Raw genomic sequence first — 23,150 nt, forward strand, 5'->3', positions numbered from 1 at the left:
GTGTGTCCGTCTTCACCTGCCATCTCCCTGTGTGTGTCTGTCTTCACCTGGCACCTCCCTGTGTGTGTCTCTGTGTCTTCACCTGGTATCTCCCTGTGTGTGTCTGTCTTCACCTGGCATCTCCCTGTGTGTCTTTCTCCTGGCACCTCCCTGTGCGTGTCTCTGTGTCTTCACCTGGCATCTCCTTGTGTGTATCCATCTTCTCCTGGCGTCTCTCTGTCTGTGTCTCTCTGTGTCTTCACCTGGGATTTCCCTGTATGTGTGTCTTCTGGCATCTCCCTGTGCGTGTCTCTCTGTGTCTTCACCTGGCATCTTCTTGTGTGTGTCTGTCTGCACTTGGTGTCTCCCTGTGTGTGTCTCTCTGTGTCTTCTCCTGGCATCTCCCTGTGTGTGTCTCTCTGTGTCTTCACCTGGCATCTCCTTGCGTGTGTCTGTCTTCACCTGGCGTCTCCCTGTGTGTGTCTGTGTCTTCACCTGGCGTCTCCCTGCGTATGTATGTATCCGAATTTCCCTTTTTCCAACGACTCCAGCCATATGGGTTGAGAGCCCACCCTAATGACCTCATCTTAACTTGATCAAGTCTGCAAAGACCCTATGTCCACAAAGGTCACATTCACAGGTGCTGCAGGTGAGGACATCGATAGAGCTTTCGGGAGGCTATAACCCATAACAGGTCGGAATGAGAGTGAGTTGATATACATGAAACACTTAGAAAAGTACCTGGAGGAGCATAAGCACACAGCCCACGTTAGCTAGTGTTAGTTGGTCTGAATTTCCACCCCATCCTGCTGTGTACTTCGCTTTACCTTTTTGAGTCTGTCTATCTTTAGAACAAGAAACAGAGACTAGATCAGCCCTAAGATCATTCTGTAGAGTGTATGCCTCCAATTCCAGAGAAGGAAAGAGCAAATGGAGATTGAACAGGAGAGGTGCCATTGCTGCTGTGTATCTGAGCCCCCATGACCTTGCTCCTCCCTGCTGGCCTCTGGGCCAGCCCCCCCTGCACTGTGTGCCCTCCTGTGACTCGGCTCATCCTTGGGTGGGAAGCAGCCCTGAAGTGTGGGGGAGAGGGAAACAGCTTGCAGTGTAAAGAGGGAGACAGACTTGAGTAAATAGCCACACACGTAATGACAGTCTGTTAGAAATGCTAAGGAAAAGCACCGCCTAAACGTTCTTCTCCACCTTTTTAGTTTGTCTAGATGCTTCGCATCCGTCGTGACCTTTTTCCCTGGTTGCTGTAATCGGAATCAGGTGCTCTTCCCCCTGCATTTTTATTCACATCCTCTGTCGAGCCTTGTCTCCTTGGGCTTTCCTCTACACACTTCATTCATTCATTCATTCACCAGACATCTACCAAAGAGCTCTAATCATGCTGGGCACCCACTAATGTGACAGCTCCAGAGGGAAGCAGAAAAGAGCCCCTGCCTGAGGGTGGCTAGGAGTTGGGTGAGCTCCATAAACAAGCAGGTGGTTATGGTGATGAGCGGGCTGGCAACCTGAAGAATGTGCAAGACGCTGAGAATGCAGAAGACCTCAGGCCCACTTGGGAGGGAGCGAAGGCTGCTTGGAGTGACTTGTGAACTGCATTGTAGAAGGAAGAGAGGTGGGTCTGTGTGGCGGGCTAGCATTTTAGGCATTGTGTGGCCAGAGCACCCGGCACAAAGCAGACAGCAGGAAGGAGGGCTCCACCAACTCTGGCACTTTGTTTTAAAGCAAATTTTAATCCCAAAAATGTGTATGTGTATGTCAAGAAAATAATTCAGACTAATAAATAAATACGACGTTGATGGTTTCACCAGTTGGAGTGAATTTGACAAGCTCTGTAAAATTATAAAGCCAGGTCCTTGTAAACTCAATCCTCAGGCCGCTAAATTTTAATGTTTACCTAAACAAGCAAAAGTAATTTGATTGTGCTTCTTGAAATTACATATCCAGTCTAAGAGTTCTTGTTACCATATATTGATAAGATTTTTCAGTGAGGCACAATCTTGCTATAGTTTTTCAAAAGTACAGCCACGAGTCACTTAATGACAAGGATACATCCTGAGAAATGTGTCATTAGGTGATTTCGTCCTTGTGCAAACATCAGAGTGTATTTACACACGTAGGCTATACAGTACTAATCTTATGGGACCACCATCATGTATGCAGTCCGTCATTGACCCTAACATCGTTATGTGGTACATGACTGTAAAAGCAAAGAAAGAAAAATGGGTGAAAAAAAAATTGCTTTACTTGCCAGCATAACCCCTGAAGCACAGTGACATTCTTCGAGCCTACCTCTAGGGGGCAGCAAAGTTTAAGACATTGATCAGGCAGCAACTGTTGAACCAGGATGATTGTGAGTTGAACCAGGAGTGTGTGAGTGTGTGTGGCGGGAGGTGGGAGCTGTGGAAGGGTGTGGTGACAATTCTGCCTGAACAAAACAGACATTTTCCTTACTTTCCTTTTAAGGATTAAGGAATGCACTTTGCCTGAACCAGGCCTACCTGGACACGGGAGGGTAAATGGTACCCTGGGATGAAGAGATGCCTACGGGAGTAGGAGTTCCTTGAAGACCTGTATCCTACCTGCCGAATCTTTGTATGCCTGGGTGCGTATAGAGACTTGGTAAACATTTGTTAGATGGAAGAAAGAATGGCAAGGAGCAGACTTCAGCATCTTTGATAGAATTCTGGGAAACAAGGAAGCCGTCCTTTCCGTCTTAAAAAGCTCCACCCACTGGAAGACCTCGTGTGCAAGAGCAGGGAGGGGATCTGGCTCCGTGGCGGCCAGCTGGATGAATTAGTCTCCAAAAGCTGAGATCTCCCCAAACTGGAAACATACCCAGATTCATCCGGAGTCTAAATAATTAGTCTAGGATAGTGAAATGAGACAAGCCTTGTAAATTGCTTGGCCAGTACCTGGAAAATAGTAAGTGCTCAGTAAGCCTTTGGGCTGTTGTTAGTGGTACATGTGTTATGTTGCATTCTCAGTTAAAATTCATTATTGCAGCTCGTGGGGAGGGTGCATGTCAGGAAGGCTCTCTGAGGAGGAGTACTCCTGGTTAATACTCCTGGTTAGTACTCCTGGTTAATACTCCTGGTTAATACTCCTGGGGTACCATGCTGAACCTGGGGCAACTGCTTTTGTTAATTAGTATCAAGGACAATGTGCTGAGAAGCCTCATTCTATAAAATCTTTGCTATTTGAAATCTTATCAGTAAGAATGGGACATCCCTCTACTGTCTATAGGATCTGAGCCATGTGGGTCATTTTGACACAAAGAAGTAGCTTCAATTTCCAACCTCATGCAGAGCTTCAGCTAAGGGGGATTCAGACACAACACCCCACGTTTATCTTACCTTTGAGTGTCCTGAGTTGGTTTCTCGGGCCAGGACTGACGTTAGCCCTTCTACACACAAACTTGCTCAGCTCTGAGTCTCTCCAGCCCGGCTCCACCAGTTTAACCCAAACCCTCTAACCGCGCTGTCCTCCCTCTGCTTCCTCTGGTGTCTATCTCCCTTGCCTCAGCAGTTAATAAGCCTAACTTTTTGTTCATGTTCTTTGACTGTTGGACTCCATCATAAGAAATTTTGCCTTAATATACTTGTGATCTCGTCTCTCAGAAAAAAATCTCTTTCTCCCCAACCCCTCCCACAGTCCCTGGCATATAGCGCATGCTATTTGTGGCTTGAATGGATATTTTGGGTTCCGACGTTTGCAAGAAACAATATTGACTGCTTTTTACTTTTATTATGGAAAACTTTGAACACACAGAAAGTATATAGAAAGAATCATATAGTGAATCCACATGAGTCCTTTTATTCAGCATGAAAAAAAATACCAAAATTTTCTAAACATGCTTCATCTTTTCATTCTCTTTTTCTTTCTTTTCTTTTTTTTATTGGAATGTTTGTAGAGAAATTCAAGCTATCACATACTTTTATCCTAAACACTTCAGTATACATCCATAACCAATAAATATTTTTTTCTTTTTTACCTATTCTACCAATGTTACAGTTAACAAAACTCATAATTATTCCCTATGATCATTTATTTATTTATTTTTGTAAGGGACTGATTTTCTTTTTAGTGCTTTTTGGTGAAGAAGATTGGCCCTGAGCTAACATCTGTTGCCAATCTTCCTCTTTTTTTTTTTTTCTTGCTAACGCCCCCGTACATAGTTGTATAACCTAGTTGTGAGTTATTCTAGTTCTTCTATGTGGGATGCTGCCACAGCATGGCTCAATGAGTGGTGTGTAGGTCCACACCCAGAATCCAAACCCACAAAACCCGGGCCACCAAAGTGGAGTGTGTGAACTTAACCACTCGGTCATGGGGCCAGCACCCCCATGATCATTTAATACTAGGTCTGGACTCTAATTTTCATATGCTGTCTCAAAAATAATTTTTTAACTGTTGGTTTGTGTGAATCAAGATGCAAAGGCCACATATCACTCTTAGATGCTGTACCACTAAGTCTCAAGTCTCTTATGTCAGTAACTGCCTCTTCCCTTACCTAGTCTTCAAGTCATTAACTTGTTGGAGAAGTCAGACCAGTTGCCCTGTAAAATGTCCCACAGTATTGATTTGGTGTTATCTAACTTGTTCCTCTAAACACTGTATTTCCCATTAAACTAAAAGTTAGATTCAGAGGCTTGCTTAGATTCACCTTATATTTTCTCAGCAAGGATGCTCCAGAGTTGGTGCCCTGAGTAAGTATTTGCTTACTCCTCAAAGTATTTGCTTTGCATTCGCACCACAGTGTCCCATTGTCCTCTCTTAGCGATATTAAGACTGAGTGGGTTCCTGCATTCCCAGCCTGACCCATCCACTATAGAGGCTCCGTCAACCTCTGTCTTCGTGCCCGTAGCATCTGTTGGTGATCGTTGCCTGGATTCTTTATTCCACTAGGTGTTTTAAAAAAATGATTTTGTAGTTCTATCTAGTTTCTCTTCCTTCTACTTTTATTAGCTTGTATTCATCTATAAAGAAGAACTTTCTCCCATCAACCATTTGTGTACTCTAAAATGAGGTTTATACAGAAAAAAACAAGACATATATTTCTTTCCTTGTATCAATTTTTAGAATAAAGAGTTAGTGGTCTGGTCAGGTTTTTTTTGTTGTTTTAGGATATTTATGAGCTTAGGAAATTTTATATATTTGATGTGCTTCAATCGATTCTAGTCATCTGTTTGATGCTTAAATTGTCCCACTGTAGACCAGTGGGATACCCTTCAGAAGGTTCCCTTTGTCCTTTTGACCTTGACACATCAGTTTTTGCAATTTTCTTGTGGAACAGGATGCCCCAGGCTCACCCTTTCCTCTTTAGCCCTGGGGTCAGCTCTCTCTAAGGATCCCTGGTTCCTGCAGCGTGATGCTGCTAGAGTTGTCAGTATCAGGGATTTTTCATTTTGGGCATCATATAAAATGACATTCATTTTTATTTCAAAATCAGTAAGATGAACAAAAATTAAATTTATATTTAGATGTCTTGATTCATGAGTTTGATGCTTAAAGTGACTAGCCATAGGGACTCCATCAATTGAATGAGCCAGCCTACAGGAAAAACCTGATGACAAGCAGGCTTTCTAAATCTCCTGATAGTATTCAAGCCTTTGTACCCAGGAGGAGGAGCGAGATAAGGTTAAGGCTTGTTTAACCCCATCGTGGACCACTGCCCATGCCCAAGATCCAGTGAAGGTGTTTGGAGGATGGGCCCTGGCTCCCCTGTTCCAGAACCAGGTCCTGTTCCAGGACCACTGTCAACCAACACTGATGGGGGATTTGGAAACCAGTGCAGCAGGAGCATCATTTCATAACCCTTGAGTTCACGACGCCCTTTAAAAATTTGCTGTATGCACCGACAGGCGGATCTCCTGCTGGCTAGTTAGAAATACGTGTCTTTGTGCATCTTTCCCTCTTACTCTGAACCATCAAAAAACCTACCAAATGCAAAGAAATACTTAATCCAAGTAATTTTAAGCTGTTTTAAAGCCTGTGAATTAAAGTCCAATTATGTTGGGCCACTTAAATGTTTACCGTGAAATTTAAAAACAAAATGATTATAAAAACTTGTAAATTTAAAATGGAGATATTAACCTTGTTTTAAAACTTTTTCATTTCCAACAGAAAATTTTTTAAAAAAAGGATGATGTTGTTTTAATGTGTTCACAGGCCATGTTCCCTCCTCTCTCCATCTCATTAGCAAAGGTTTACAGGGTGGAGACGGGGAACTCCAGATGGTTTGCATTTCTCAGCTGCGTAGCGTGCTGGCTGAGCTCTGCTGGGAAAGCTTCATGCTTTCTCCAGGCCCCGGCCCAATCTCTGAATGGTCTGAGGGGCCCCCAGGAGAAAACCTTTCCCTCAGACCAGCCCCTCCCTTTCCAGATATTTTGTCCACCTTTCAGTAGGAACACCTACTGGCCGTATTATCAGCATCAAGTCATTTAACCTGCCTACATCTCAGTTTTGTCCTCAGGGTTAGAGAGTTCTTCTGAACCTAGACAGTCTATGGGTTTACGAGAACTCATGATAAACATAACATATATGCCAGGGAAGATGTGCTGAAGCCCTGCTGACATGACATGCGACATGACAGCTGCCATCTTTGCTTTCTCCTTCCCTGCCTCCAATTAACAGAGTTCTTCCCACCAGGAAGATGTTCTCTCCAGGCTTCTATCCTGCCCAGATGTCAAGAGACATGGCATAAGTTTCCGCTGCAGTTTGGACTACGCACCTCCTAAGCTCCCATGAACTGTTGACGTTCCTTCAGCGGAGGCCGCCCTCCGATGTGTTTGCTTTCATCTTCCAGGGGGGAGCTGCAGGGAGCAGAGGTCCTGGGAGATGAGCAGGGCAGGCTGCATAAACAGTCACCAGTGCACTCACGGTCAGCCCAGGCCAGACCCGTGCAACATCATCCACCCAATGTCAGCTCCAGGCGCCGGCGTAAAGTCCACAGTGACGGAATGGGATTTGGAGGGTGAACAGCCCATAAAACTGGTGTTGTTACTTGAAACTAAGCTGGTCTGATCCCCTGTAGAGTCAACCCACACTCAGTGTGCATTCTTGAGCTATTCACGCCCTTCCTTTGAGAGTAGGGCTTTCATTCCTTTATCCGTCCCTTCCTCTGCCTAGATCTTTACAAGTACAAGTTACAGACACCAGAGACTTAAACAAATCAGCCTCTTTGACCTTGAATTCCACTCCTGTACCTGGAATACATAATAGGATTATATAGGAAAAGATTTAAAAAAAAAAAGAACTAAAACCACTTGATAATTGAAACTAGCAAAGTTTGTCCTACATATTGTTTCCTCACTGGGCAATGACTCACCTCTGGAAAACAGAATCGCACCTCAGGTAGATGCCCCGTGCCTTTTGCTGTCAGCCCCAGGGCTTCTTTGACACCAAGGAAATGAGATGCTGCAGGGGAGCCTGCACAGCACCAGGCAAGGGTCATACAAGGTCCAGAGTGAGCAATCCAGGGGAAACTCTCAACCCAGGAGGGCTGGGAGCAAGCAATAAAAGGCGCCTCCATGTTGATCTTCTGATGGTGATTCTGAGAGGCGTTCTCCAGTCTCCCCAGAAAGTTCTAGGTATGACTGCACTCCAGTTGCCTTCAGTGGTGACCTTGATAATTCATCCTGATATTGACTTTCCTGCTGCTCTCACTCCTCTGGGCCCGCACTCCTGCTCCCTGGAATTATTTCTCAAATAAAGCAAGAGTACCCAAGTCCTTGTCCCAAACTCACCTTTAGAAGGAACCCAAACTATAGAAACTGTATTTATTTAGTCACCAAATTTTGTGGAGTACCTGCCACATGCCAGGCTGGAGCCATCAAAGACAAAAAAGATGTATGTACATAGCCTTGCCCTCCAGAGCTGTCAGTCTAGTGCAGAACAAAATGCCATGTACTGAAATGGAAGCTAACAGATTCATACCCATATAGCTGTGGAAAAGGGTTTTACAATGAAACAATTTCAGTCTCAGTTTTCACAGACTTCTCAAGATAATTGTTGTCAACTACTTTCCTTTTCCAAAGTATGATACCAGATCACTTACGCAAGACTTGCAAAGACTCATGACCTCCTAGGTTCTGTCATTAAAAGAGGTTGGAGAGGTTGAGAGAGGTAACAGATTATGAGGGGTTTTTTTTATTATTATTGCTTCACTGGTGTTTGCATGAGGATCTCTGCCCATGGGGCAAGGATGAGCTATACTTTTCCTTCACTTCGCAAGTCGGAGAGGTGGCGGCATTCCGTCCTCAAGCTTCAAGGACATGTCATCCTCTCATGTGTCCCCTCAAGCTTGGGCACATGATGGATTGGTGTCTGAACTTTTTCTGACTCATACTCAACTCATCTATTCTGCCAGTGGAGCAAAAAGATGGGCTATTAGGGCAATGATGACACATGGAGTTCTCTGGACCTCATGTGGGTCCACGAGAGAGAGTGGTGGCTCAGGGTTGTCTAAGTCCTGCCCACAAGGACTTCCAGGAGACACAAGAAGACCTCAACAGAGAGGTACCACCAGGTGCCTGGGACTGAGAGGCATCTTTGCCACCAGCCTGCATCAAGGAATTGCAGACAAGAAACACCTAGTGAGAGGGATGGGTGAGAGGGGAGGATGCTCTCCTCCACCTGTCTGGTAAGACCTCTCCATCTGGTCCCTGCCTACCTGCCCACCTTCACTCCCGACCAGTTTCCTCCTCTAAATGAGGCTCCACCACCCGCTTTTCTTGCTGCCCCTGGAACACATGAAGACCGGCTCTGCCTCAGGGTCGCCAAAGCTGTTCTTCCCTCTGCTTGGAAGGGCCTCTCTAGCACGTTTTCACAAATCTGGCTCTTCCTTATCATTACCTATCAGCTCCAACATCACCTCCTCACAGAGGCGGGCCTTGTGTGAGCATCCTGGTTCAGGTAGTTCCCAAGGCTTTGTCATCTGTTGTCCCCGTCACTTTTTTTTATAAGCTTTCATTGAATCATGAATTTCAGTTCAGTGAATTTTTAGCCTCAGTGATGGTTCAGACCTATTGAACTGGCCTTCAGACCAAGTGACAACAAACCACGGTTGCAGAGGCTCCCTAGAGCCCCGCCCAGAGTAGCTGAGTTTTCCCAGTCTGTGTATCACACTTATTTAACTCAGAGAAGCTCTGCACCTGCACAGGCCAACACTACAACAACCAGCCACCTGTGCCCACTGCGCACTTGAACTGTGGCTGGTGCCACCTGTTAAAATGACAATGTTTTGGACATACTGAGTTAAATAAATATTTTATTAATTTTATCTGTGTCTTTTTACTTTTTTCGTGTGGTTACCAGAAAGTTTTAAATTACGTGTGGCTCCCATCATGTTCCTACTGGGCGACTCTGCCCCGGACCCTCTTCAAGTTTACTTGTCTTTTTTACGTCTATCACCTGTCTTCGCCAACAGATTGTGAGCTCCCCGCGGACACGGGCTGCTTCGTTCAAGGCTGCACCTCCAGGGGTGGCACACGGAGGTGAGCAGTCATTGAACTGCCCAAGGACCTAGTGGTCTGGGAGTGAACGCACCAACACCGCGTTCAGAAAGGTAAGCTGGTTGGAAATAGCTGATCCCAAAGGCATCTCCCACCCGGGATCCCCAACGCGGCCGCTTTAGCAGGTCGGGCTCCCGTCGTCACACAACAAAGGATAGACCCCAGAGTGGCCCGAAGCGCCAGGAGGGAGGTGAGGAGGGTCGGCCCCGCCCCGCGGCCCAGCCGGCGTCACGCCGCCGCGGTTTCCAGGCAACCGCCGAACGCGGGCGACGGCCGAGAGCCCAGGGTGGACTAGGACTGGGCCCCTCGGCGGGCGCCAATGAGCACAGGGGCCGCGGGGGAGCTGGACGCGGGCAGGATGGAGGACGAAGAGGAGGAGATCACCGCCGCCACGCTGCGGGGCAAGCCCCGGCCGCTGCCCATCTCGGCGCTGTCCGCCTTCAGCTACATCCCGCCGCGGCGCCTGGACCCCAAGGAGCACAGCTACTACTACCGCCAGGGCAAGGTGGGCAGCGCTGCGGAGGGCAGTACGCCCGGGACGGGGGCGGGGGGCGGGGGGCGGGCGCACTGCTAGGAGTCGGGGGAGTGGCTGGGGCGGTGATACAGAGAAAGGGGTGGGGACGGACTTTTACTACCTGGGACGGGCCGGGGGAAAGGGGATGTGGGCGGGGCTGCACTGCTGGGAGAGAGGGATGAGATCCGTGGTGCGCTCCTGGGGAGGGGCGCTGGGGGCGGGGCTGAAGAGCTGCAGCGGGAGGCTGGGGAGGGGGCCGAGGCAGGGGCGCTGGGGGCGGGGTTACATTGCGGGGGAGGTGGTCTGGGGGCGGGGCTTAGCTCCTGGTGGGGGAGGCTCTGGGGGCGGGGCTGCAAAGCTGGAGAGGGAGGCTGGGCAGGGGGCCGAGGGTGGGGCGCTGGGGGCGGGGTTATGTTGCCGGGGAGGCGGTCTGCGGGCAGGGCTGCAAGCCCGGGCAGGGCGAGCCGAGGGCGAGCGGACAACAGAGGGAGTGGGTGAGGGCCCGGGGGTTGTCCTGGGACCGCGCTGCAACTCTGGAATGTGGCTCTGGGGGCAGAACGGCATAGCCAGTGAGGGGGCCCAGGGCGAGGCGCACGGAGATAGATTAGGGGCGGCACAGTCACTGGGGGGGGTAGGGGATGGGGGAGAGGGCGGGCGAGCGGCCTCCCTCCAGGGCGCCAGACCCCAAAAAGTACGTCTACCACGACCACCAGAGTAAGGTGGACCTGCCGCCTCCCCAGAGAGGATGGGCGGGGGGAGCCCAACATGTGGAGGGTTACGCTCAGCCGGGACGGGGGGCTGGGGCAGGCCGTGCGGGGACGGAGGGGGGCGTCTGCCGCAGGCCGGGGGGAGGCGGGAAACAGCCGCTGCCTGGGCCTCGCCGCCTCGCTGACTATGCCTGAAAGGTCCTGGGCGTAGAAACCCTTCTAGAAGCCTGCCTGCAAGCCAAATACAGCCCTGAAGAGCCGCCTGCAGGGAGAACGGGCCTGGGAGAGTCATTGAGTTGTGGCCTGACGCCACCAGGCACGTGCATCTCGTGCCACAAGCCGGCGGCTCTGCGAAGGCCACCACACAGCCAAGGAAAAAAGGGAAATTCAGAGCTTATTGACGGTCGTCTATTCCCTTCTTCTCGTTTTTCCTAAATGTCTCCAGTGTGACTTGCCAGCTCAGGATGCAGGGGCATCATTATTAAAAGGAACATTGATTAGGGGCGCTCAGCCTGCAGAGACAATGAGTGGCCCAGAGAGGGGTATAGATTAACCAAGTGCCTGGGAGGAAGGAGATCTTTCACTTAGGATGCATAAGGTATTCCCACAAAATGCATTGTTCCTTTGCTCCTCCTCTCCCACGGTCCGTGGAGTGCAAATGAATCCCCACTCACATCAGGTCAGCACACTTTTGAGTACTTGCCACAGGTGAAATGTAGAAGAAAGTCATGGACCTGAGCTTTACAAACAGGCAATAGTTTCTAGTTCAGACAACTGTTTTGGCTTGAACTGTGTCCCCCTAAAATTCTTATGTTAGAGTCCTAATCGCCAGCACCTCAGAATGTTTGGAGACAGGGTCTTTACAAACGTGATCAAAGGAAGGTCATCGGGGGGCCCTAATCCAATATGACTGGTGTCCTTGTAAAAAGGGGCAATTTGGACACAGAGACAGACATGCATAAAGGGAAGATTATGTCAGTAGACAGGGAGAAGACTGCTGTCTACAAACCAAGGAGGGAGTCTGGGAACAGATCCTTCCTTCATAGCCCTCAGAAGGAATCAACCCTGCTGACACCTTGATCTTAGACCCCTGGCCACCGGAACTGTGAAACAGTAAATTTTTGTTGTTTCAGCTTTCCAGTCTGGGTACTTTGTTTTGGCAGCCCTAGGAAACCAGCACAGAGACCTCAGCCAGGAGGATCGCTTGTATCTAGAGCCAAGCCATCTCTCTGCTTGGCTTTGAGCAATATGTAAGGACGGAAGGACAGGAGGAAGAAAGGGGACAGGTGCAGCACATCTGTCTTTGCATGCCTGTTTGCTGACTCTCCTAGGCTTGAATATCGCCTGGGTATTAAGACAGAAGGGGGTTTTAGAGCAATGGTTCCCCACCTCATTGCCACCATGGACCTTATACTTTTCCCTCCCATGAGCAATATGTTATGAAACAACATTTATCTGTAAATAATTTTATTTCTTAAGTGAATTTTACAATTTAAGTATAGAAAACTTATTGCCAGTTAATTTTTATGATTCATGTGTCAACTTAGAAAGCAAATCTGCCAGTTATTTTACCCTCAAAATGAGTTTATTTCAGAATAGCCAAAAGAATTGCAATTCAGTATGTGCATGCTACAGCAGGACGTAGGCATATCTGGAGAGACAAAGGAAGGGGCTTGGTTTTATAGAGCAAAATGGGGAGTAGGGAGGAGCTGTTCTAAATGAAAGTCCATTGGAGGAAAGTCACCGTTCTGGATGGCGATGAGTTCTCATTGGCTGGACTGTTGGCCGGCAGAGAGAGAAATCTTCCTTCAGTGGTAAAGTAGTTGTGTTTCCTGCGTAGTCGTTGTACTTCCTAAGGAGATGCAAGCCTCTCTCTCTTCCTGTTTGGCTGATGGATGATGTATGATAGGGGTGAGAGCTCCCCCTGGAGGCCCTCCCGACGGCAATTTAGTTGAGATTTCTTTAATTCATCTCACACATACATAGTATTAACGCACAGCATGAGAGAACCAACCAAAAAGCAAGAAGCCTTGGTGTTTTAAGTTGGTCCGTGCTGTTATTATGGAGAGAATATAAATTTTGTCTGGCTTCTTGACATCATGAAAAAATTCATATAACACCATTTTATGTGTATCTTTGAGGGGTCTTGTTAATTACCACTTGAAGCTATTGAGAAATAAGATAAAAGACTAAGCAAATGGGAGCCAAGATATGTATTTATCAGAGATGAAAGCCAGGTTGTAGGAGATTACTAAGGACTCTGGGCAAATGGATTTCGGGACACTGAAGCTCCGAATCGGGTGGATTTCCCCACCCAGCCACCACCGCTGTGGGCTCTGGAAAAAGCAGAGCAGAACCCTCATCCACAGTGGGCCAGGCACTACCAAGGGAAAAGAGGCCGAGTTGAGTCTGGCAGGCGCCATTTATTCTTCCTGAATTCACCAACCTGATAGGTGGCTCCACATTTCTGGGGCCAATCAACTAAAGGGCAGAAGTACACCCAAAGTATGAGGTGACCGTGCCTGGGCCTCCAGACTGGGAAGGAGATCAAGAGAGGGCAAGAGGTGTGCCCCTGTAATGCAGGGGTCAGCACATGAAGGGCCCTGGGCCAAATCAGACCTGCCACTTGTTTTAATAAATAAAGTTTTATTAGAACACAGTCACACACCCTTCCTTTAGTATTGTCTATGGCTCTCACAGAGTTAAGTAGTTGCAACAGAGACCATGTGACCTCAAAGCCTAAAACAGTGACTATCTCCCCCTTTGCAGAAAACACTTGCCAACCCCTGCTCTAATGTATTACTGCCCCTGGAAGGTAGGGATGGGCCTTAGAAAAAATTAATGCAAGTAGGTTGATAAGGAAAAAAAAAAAATTCAGTGCAGTTTTAATAGCTGGGGTCACAGGCAAATTGAAGTCCTAAGGCCTTTGGTGTCACACAGAAGACAATGATGCAGCAGAAATATTCACACTTAAATACAGGAGCCTTATAAGCAGCAAGAACAACACAAGGCACTTCAAAGCCCATTTGCAAGCGAGCCACCCAATGGCAATAACACCTTCTGGGGATTATGTGAACTGGTGTTTAGAAGCTGCAGGACTCCAGAAGCTGATTCTCTGACCTCGTGATCATTTGGACTAAAGAGAGGGAACTCTGTATCATAGGTTTGCTGGGACTCAGCTGCCCCTAAGTTCACTGTAAATAATGCCAGGCTCCACTCAAAGCTGAAGAGAAACAATGCAGAATTAGCTCTTCAGTCAGTTACTGTGGGGCACACTTAGTGACTCGTTAGTTAGTAGCTCAGGCCGAGGAGTCCTGGGTAGAATATTGGCTCCGTGTTTACCAGCTGTGTGGATTGCCCAAGTCACAAACATGTCATCTCACTTCACCCCTCTGTGAAACAGGAATCAAACAGTTCCAACTGCATGGAGCTCTTACAGGCATTAATTTAATTAATGGGTATAAAGTGGCACATAGTAAGCCTAATGTAGGAGCTATTGTTATGTGCTTTTGTTAGTGAGTATTAGCGTTTCCTTTCAGTGAAGGTTGGGTCCCAGCAGCCATTCTGTTATATCCCCCACTCTCATTCATGCGCATGGAGATGAACACAGGTGAAGCAGGTGATCTGAGTGTCAATCTGGTGGTTTTGAATCCTCTAAGGCATCTACCCCGAGGGAGTCCAAAGTTAAGTCTCTCGAGGCAACACACTTACTTAAAGCCCCGGTAATGCCCTAGTTTTTAAGAGAAATTTGTCATCTAAAGCCACCAGCTAAAATGCAATCAACTGCTGACCTGCTCCCTAAGGAGATAAGCCGCGTGGACTTTCCCTATAAAATATTGTTCCAGTGGCAGCAAAGCAAATTCCGTTCAATGGTGTTTTTAAAGTACTTTTTTCTACTTCCGTCTTGTGCAACATTTCTGCTACTTCAGTGGCAAAGCTGAGTCAAAGGAGAATGCTCTTTTATGAGGGTTTTGATTAAATTTCTCAAAGTCTAAGTGTTATATTTAAAAAATTCCTAGGCCATGAAATATATGGTGGGAGTATTTGTACCACAGAAATGAGCAAATGCTACATATCAGGTCTTTTTTTCTCCAGAGAGCCAGTTGGTAAACATAATCCTACCACTGGGCTTAAGCATCTAAACATATCAAAATGAAGGCTGTCTTTTTCACATGAAGCCCAACGCATGTGTTTTTCATGGGCGGCTCTTCTTAATGCAATGACTTGGGAAACCAGGCTCCTTCTTTTTAGTGGCTCTGCTATCGCCAGGACCTGGGGATCTTTGGGACCTTGCAGTGCTCTACTGGATCCTTTGCATTTCCTAGGCAATGAGAGTTTTTCATGGACCAGGACTAGAAGGTAGCGTCCTCTGGTTTCACCCACATTCCTTTACAGAGCTGGTCACCTGGCCCCAGCCTAACTGTGATGGAATCTGGTGATCACAGTCTTCTCTTTGTTCTGGAAGCGGAAATGTGACTGTTGAGCACATGGTATTACCCCTGCCCAATTACTATGGAAAAATGTATTAACTTCCTTTCTCTCGTTTCTTTCTCCTCACAGAACTTACCTGGTTTGAAGTTACAAGGGAGAGGGCATTTATATTTAAAATGGTCTGAAAGGGAGGAGAAAAGAAAGAACTAGGGTCTCAGTTTGCTCAAAATCTTACCCCAGTTATTTGTGGGAGAGTGTGGGTAACTTCTGGGAGGAGGAAGCTTCCAAGGCTGGGAGGAGGCACTGCGCATAATAAAACCCCACAACCCCAGAGACAGTCCTTGGAGAGCGGAGGTGGTGGGCCAGCAGTTCCTCCTCATTCTTCTGCTTGCCCTGGTCTTGATAAGCTAGGTTATTTATGCTGCAGTAACAAACAACCCGTCTCAGTGGCCTAAAACAAGCCTTATTTCACATGCTAAATGTCCAGCAGGTGTGGCTCTGCCCAGTACAGTCACTCACCAACCACCATGAAAACCGCTAACATCTCAATATGAAGCTTCAGGAGTCCCCGGGCACTGGCTCTTAAATGCTTTTGACTAAGGAGTCACATGTCATCTCTACTCATAGTTCATTGGTTAGAACTGGTCACATGGCTTCACTGACCTAAAGGAGCAGGGACGATTAATCGTCTGTGTAGTCAGGAGTAGAGGAGAGTTGAATATTGGTGATGTCTACCAATTCAGTCTACCTGGGGCAGAGTGCTCCAAGGTTGGGTCTCTGGCCCACTGCAATAACTTTATTTTATCTCCAATCTTACTTTCCGTTGTTCAAAAGATGGCTACTTCTCCTTACCAAATGTATTTACTAGGGCTGCTGTAATAACAAAGTACCACAGACTGGGCGGCTTAAATGACAGAAGTTTATTGTCTCTCGGTTCTGGAAGCTGGAAGTCAAGATCAAGGTGTCAGCAGGGTTGATTCCTTCTCAGGGCTGTGAGGAACGATCTGTTCCAGGCCTCTCTCTTGGACTTTTAGATGACCTCTTCTCCCTGTGTCTCTTCACAACGTCTTTGCTCTCTGCATATCTGTGTCCAAACTTTTTATAAGGACAGCAGTCTTAGTGGATTAGGGGCCCACTCTACCCCAGTGTGACCTCATCTTAACTAATTACATCTTCAATGACCTTATTTCTAAATCAGGTCACCTTCTGAGGGCCTAGGGGTTAGAACTTCCACATATGAATTTTTGGAGGATGCAGTTCAACTCCTAACACCCAGGGGGGCTACCTGCTAGTGACTCTAGCCATAGCAGTACAGTCCCTCCTGTCTTCAGTTGCATCCACTTCCTACCCACAGCCCAGACAGGAGCTGGTTCTTCCTTCTTTGGTGCCCCTGAACTTTATGCGTACCTCTGTTACTCCATTTGGATTATGTTGTGGTGTTTAATTAATGGGTTTATTTCCAATCTCAGTCTGTTTTCTCCTTTAAGGTAGGGACTCTCTATTTTTGTCCCAGAGCCTGGCAGAGTACCTTGCACAATCGTAGACCTACTGTGTGTTGGAGGTTGAAAACTGAAGGCTTGCACTCCACTTACAGCATCAGCCCAGGGCTACAGACTGGGGTGATTTTTCAGTGTTAGGAGTTGGGGGGTCATAATGGGGGAAAATGATGGCAGGTGATCAGGCACCACAACCAGAATAAGACCACAGCCCATTTTAACAGTACTCAAAACACAAAGGGACAAAGGGAGATCATGCCAGAAAAAATAAATGGGCTCAGTTTTGCTTTGTTTTTTAAGATCCACGTCATGTGTGAAATAATGGAATCCCTTGAGAGATTTTAATAGCAAAACACCAGTAAACCCAGAAGCTCTGTTCTGTGATGGCGTCTGAATCCAGATGGGCTTTTATCAATGGAATTTTGCTTCAAACCATAAAGGAATGAAGGACAAAATGAAAGATGAAAGAATAATAATTAAAATTCAGGAAAAGACAGATTTTCAGCTTAATGAGGTATTAGAAATGGACAGTCACGTTTGCTGAGAGGCTGTCTGCCTGGCATTAATTTTTTTTTTCTTTTTTTTCCTTATTTTTCAATGATAGAAAAATTTGTTTTTAGTCTGGAAAGCTCTGCATATGCAAAATCCCCACAAAGGAGAGAGAGAGATTCTGATCACACCCATCAGCAGAGAGATTCCTAATAAAGACTGTTCTAAGATACAGTAGTAGGCTCTTGGTAGCTAATCCTCAGGGTGGGAGGGAGGCTTTGCTACTTATAGGTGTCCCTTTTGTAGAGTATTTTAGGAGAACTGATTAGAATGAGAAGAAATAGGAATTATTTTGTAAAGCTGCATATCATGGTGGGTTTTCCACTGTAGGAAACAAAATGAAGTCACATTTCCTTTCTCATTTTCCACATTGCCTTCTCCTCCTGTTGAGTCCATTCTTCCCTCTTCAGTCTTTCTCCCAGGACAGGTCCAGGAACCCCAGTGGGCTTACTGGGTTCAGAAGGGTCAGGCATAAATAGACGCCTGCAGAAGACAGCACAAGATGGCAGTTCCTGGAGGATCCCTGTGTCCCCTGCTGTTGGGGCTGCCCCCTTCTAGGGATGCTGCCCCTCAGTCCTGGGCATGGCTGGTCACCTGCAGGGAGTGCCGTGGGAACTTAGGCTGGCATCCAGTCACCCCCTTTGGCCCAGGGTTCTCAGGATGCAGAAGAGGGCACCTCCCGCCATGGGTGCAGCTCCCACCCCAGTGCTCAGTCCTAGGGACCAGATCTTTCTGCTGCACACTGCAGCTGTTCTCCTGAAACACACCCATTTCACAGGGTCAGCCGGGCCAGGAGGGATCCAAGTGACAAGTGGACATCTAGATTATGACCAAGAGCCCAACTTAAATTGCTGTGTGTAAGTGGGAGTGGTGTGGTGGCAATGGGGTCTCAAGTTACTGTTTGCGTCTGCCTGCTGGCCTCAGCCAGGCCTGGCCAGCAGCTCTGAACCCCAAGGGGAAGGGTCTGTATTGCGTAGCTCCCTCCCAGAAGGCCAGTGTGCTTCTTTGGAGAATTTGTCCCCCACCAACCCTGCAGAGTGAGCTTCCGTTGCGTCACTGCAGGGCCCTCTGGCCTGGTGGCTTACCCAAAATGGTTTGCTGTAAGGTTTCTAACCTCTCCAGGTTGGAGGCAAACACCCCACCCATTCAGTGAGCTTCTGCTTCAGCGGACATCCTAGCTTATGTATGTAAAATGTGTTGAGATTTCTCCGTCATTTCCTAAAGTGTGTTTTTTCTTAAGTTTTAATTTTATTTGATAAGCACCTGTCTGCATTTTATATAGTCAAAGTGATTGACATTTTCTTTGTGACATTTCCCCCATTGCCTTCATGGGTGGGAAGTCCCTAATGGGTTTTCTTTTCACTGATTTCTCTAATTCATCCAGAATTTACTTTTGTCCATAACGCGATGTGAGGACCCAAGTTTACATTCTTCCCAAACTTAGCCAATTTTCGCGCCACCAAAGGCTGTGCAATGTACCACCTCTCCATTGATTTGGGCTTTTTGCTTTTAATCCTATAAGTATGTGAGCTATACTGTAGGTTGCCTTCAGGAAGGGTGAGGGCTGGAGATGGCCAGAGCGAAGTGTGAACAGACCCAGAAGTTGAGTGCATAAGAGAGTATGGAGAAGAAGCTTGTCTGTGGTGACCTCATTAATGGCCATCAGGGCATAGACGTGGACGCCATGGCTGCTGCCTGCAAGTTGCTCGGAGCGACCTAGGCAAATAGGGATTTCAGCAGCCACTGAATATGGCTTAAGCATGTTGCCACTGGGATTCTTGGAAACCTTAAAAGTCATGATTCTAAAAGACCATCTTGTTTTCCTTACTGGATAGTTAATTGTGCCAGGACAGGACCCACGTCTGAGTTGTCTTCGAAAACATCCCCAGCAGGAGCTGCGTGTCTTGCACAGGATGGATGACCTGTGAACAGTTTGTCAAGGCTGGGATGAAGCTACCTCACACCCTAGTCATCCCCGTTGCTACCAGCACCTCTGAGTTCCCACAGTCAGCGTGAATGGGCAGTACTGTTTTCAACGAGACGATGCTCACATCGTGCATCCTTTTCACTGTTTACCTTCTGCCTCTGTGTCGTGCAGTCAGAGGACATCATTCCAGCATCACTAGCCAGAAAAAAGAAAAATACCAAAAAACCAAAAAACAAGCACAGGTTACAGACCCGGTGCTCCCAAATCCCAGAGAGACGGCGTGTCTGGGTCTGCTGCTGGGAGGACTCCAGGCCGCTGGCCCTTGGCTGGAGGAACAGAAACGACCGGCCTGACTTATGAGGTGAAGATTAATGATCAGCTAACACGTGGATTTCTTTTCCTTTTACTAGATACCAAATAAATAAGACTGGTTTATTTTTGTATTAAGAAAAAGTTGGGATGAAAAAATGGAGATATTACAGAAGATAAGTCTGTCAACAGGATCATTGTCTAATATATCAGAGCTGTGTGTTTTATATATGTTTGATACATGTCTATTTTATATGTTTGATATACATATGTATACACATATATGTAATATATACATATATATGTTCTTATATATGTGAATTACAGGATTGTTATAGCTGCCCCATCTGATTAAAGAAAATATTTTTGTCTCTCTAGAGGGGGCTTTCATAGCCCACCTATTGGCTAGCAACAAGGAATGTTGCTCCCTGGAGGAGGCCTCGATGGCTCAGCCTTTGAATAAACCCATGGCTTTCTTTTGCTTTTTATTCCCAGACAGGAATCATTTCCCTCTATGACTGTGTTTTTAAGAAGAACCCGGGTTATAACCAGAAATTGCACCGAGATGACAGAGAACATGCAAAAAGCCTGGGACTTCATATTAACGAGGAGGTAATATTCAGACAGGCTATTAACAAGGTGTTAAGAGATTAACTGTGTATATCTATTTAATATTGTGTTCAGTCTGCTGCATGTAACTCTCCTGTATGTGGCTCTCCTCTGTCTTACTGTGCCAGGAAGCTAAGACTCAGCCACTGTTATAGCTCAATCTGTCCTGTCATGTTACTGTGTATTAATTGTTATGACTCTGTTGTTTAATTCTATAGAATTTAAGAATTTAATGAGAGCAAAACTAAGAAGTCCTTTTCAACAGATGAAATAGGTCTTTGAATAGAGCTGGCATTCCTATGAGGAAATGGAAAAACAAAAGCCAAATAAATAATGAACTGAATTCCAGGTAGTGATAAGTGGTATGCAGAGAAATAAACCCTTTTAAGGGGATAGGGAACATGAAAGAGATGAGGGGGGCTGGGGAGATGAGGAGGGGCTGGGGAGATGAAGTGGGGGCTGGGAGATGAAGAGGGGGGCGGAGGGGCTGGGAAGATGAAGTAGGGGGCAGGGAGGGAGCTGGGAAGATGAGAGTGGGGCCAAGGAGATGTGTATTTGGGCAAAGAAAGAAGGCAGGAAGGAAGAAAGGCAGGCAGAAGAAGGGTAGGGAGAAGGGATGGGAGGGAGGAAGAACCTGTACCTGAAGTCAGAGGATACCTGGCACCCAGTGCATGACCTTGCCTGTCTTCTGAAGGGTCTGAGGACACTGGAGGCTCTGAGCAGATGGGTCAGGGTCTGACGTAGTTTAAGGGGTCCCCTTGGGATCAGTGTGGAGTAGCCCCCAAGAAGCCCTGGTGGGGGCAGGACACAGGTGTGCAGGTGATGCAGGCAAAAACAGCTTCCTGGACATAGGCCGATGGAGGGGTCAGCCATGCTGACAAGGCGGGCGTGTGCCAACCTAAGTGTCCTGATGTGTCACCCTCCACAGGAGCAGGAGAGGCCAGTGGGACTGCTGACGTCTTCTGTCTACGGGAAGCGCATACAGCAGCCCGTGGAGCCTCTGAACCGGGACCATGGCCGCGCCAACCATGTGAAGGCTGACTTCTACCGGAAGAACGACATCCCCAGCATCAAGGCACCTGGCTTTGGGCACATTTCTCCAGCCTGATGCCTTCCCTGTGGCCTGAAGGGCCCATGGGCAAGTGAGGCTGCCTTATTTCCCCTTTCACAGACATCTCGGAGCTGGCCTGATGCTTCTGTGGCACCTTGACAGTGGGAAGGACGGGCCCAGAAGCCGCTTGCCCTCCCACTGCCTTGGTGAAGAAACTGGCCAAACACCTTCAAGACTTAGGATGAACATCTAGTGTGATGGTTTTCACGTGAACTGATTTCAGATGAGATGATGCTGAATACTGATGCATTGGGAGCACCCAAATACAATGAAGACTTTGTTCTCACTTGACAATGGTTGGGTTGAGTTTGTTCTCACTTGACAGTGGTTGGGTTGATCTTCCGTCACTGCCTCTGCACGTTTGCAAGACTTTTGGGGGGAGGCACTCAAGGGAGTGGTGAGCAGTTACTTTTCTTAACAGTTATGGAAACTGCTACTGCCTGATATTGTTTGTACCATGGAGTCGATTCTGACTCCCAGTGACCCTGTGGACAGCAGGGTGAACCCTGCCCGTCTTTTTGCGCCATCCTCTCCCCTTCCGGTGCTGTATCAGACAATGCTCTGCCCCGTCCAGCACCTCCTGTTAGTACAAACAGCTCTTCCATTTTCCTTTCTCCTGGAGGAGAGCTCACGAAATTGCCTTTTGGCACGATTAAACTCTAGATACTACAACATTTTTCCCCCCAGAGGCCTGAGCTGCGAACAGTAGAATTTTGTGCAATTGAGCACAAAAGCCCTAGTAAGGATAGGTGGCCTCGGTGGCCAGCAATGCTGCTGTCACTCCTCAGGGGAGGAGCCACAGGTCATGGGAAGAGATTGGACTTTGGCGCTGAACTGACTTGGGTAAAATCTGGCTCCTCATTTTCTGGCTGCATGTGCAGGTGTAGGCAAATCATCTCACCTGTTGAAGCCCACGTTTCCTCATCTATTTTTTATTTTTCCCCGAGGAAGATTAGCCCTGAGCTAACTGCTGGCAATCCTCCTCTTTGTGCTGAGGAAGACTGGCCCTGAGCTAACATCCGTGCCCATCTTCCTCTACTTTATATGTGGGACGCCTATCACAGCATGGCTTGCCACGAGGTGCCTTGTCCGCACCCAGGATCTGAACTGGCAAACCCCGGGCTGCCGAAGCAGAATGTGCACACTAGGCCAGCCCCTCCTCATCTTTAAAGTGGGAATTCCAAACCTTGAAGAGTTGGCGTGGGAATCCATGAGCCACTGGAGTGTAGTCATAACCCAGGCACACCAGGGGCTGTGACTGTTACTTTGAACACCTTTCTTTTTGGAAGCAGCTGTTTTTAACCCAAGTTGGAAATGTTTACGTTGGAGACAATTTGAAACTTATTCAAGTATTAAGATATCAGCTATGTTTTTAATGAATGGACCCCTTGGAAGAAATCATCTGCCACCTATTGTGATTAAATTTCTCCCTTCTCAGCAGTTAACGGGCAGGTGATCTAATGAATTTCCATGCTGATTCCTCTATCACTGGTTTATTGTTTTCATTCTCTAAGGACATATGACACTGAATTGCTGGCAATTTTGAGGCTGTGTGACTCCTAAATACTACTTTATTCTTTCGAAAATATTTTTTTTCACTGTAGGTGACTTTTATTTTTTCTCAACGAACAGCAATAGTTTATTTGGGATGCCTTTGGGCACATTAAACCATATTTATAATATTAGAAAATATATAGAGTTTTAGATGGAGGTTTTTATAAGTTACTCTTTATTCAGTCTTGATTCCCAAGAAAGACAAGGCATCTCTAAGAAATGCCTTCATCTGAAAGTAACTGCAATAAATTAACATCAAACTGAACTAATTTCAGTTACTTTAAGTCAGATCCTACTCCCTTAACCTTCTACTACGTTTAAAGATTTTATTCTTCCTTTTTCTCTCCAAAGCTCCCGGGTACACAGTTGTGTATTTTTTGTTGTGGGTCCTTCTAGTTGTGGCATATGGGATGCCGCCTCAGCATGGCTTGATGAGCGGT

At 47.1% G+C, this 23,150-nt stretch overlaps 1 protein-coding gene across 1 annotated transcript; it reads left to right on the plus strand.

The window, feature by feature from the left end:
- The first annotated feature begins 9,742 nt into the window (after positions 1–9,742).
- CFAP90 (cilia and flagella associated protein 90) lies at positions 9,743–22,157 on the plus strand. The gene is made up of 3 exons (XM_046672201.1): positions 9,743–10,008; positions 19,932–20,048; positions 20,974–22,157. Exons 1-3 carry the CDS (start codon positions 9,823–9,825, stop codon positions 21,151–21,153), a joined length of 483 nt encoding a protein of 160 aa, XP_046528157.1. The 5' UTR covers positions 9,743–9,822; the 3' UTR covers positions 21,154–22,157.
- Positions 22,158–23,150: the final 993 nt, after the last annotated feature.

Source organism: Equus quagga, chromosome 9 (assembly GCF_021613505.1).
Source record: "Equus quagga isolate Etosha38 chromosome 9, UCLA_HA_Equagga_1.0, whole genome shotgun sequence".
Lineage (NCBI taxonomy): Eukaryota > Metazoa > Chordata > Mammalia > Perissodactyla > Equidae > Equus > Equus quagga.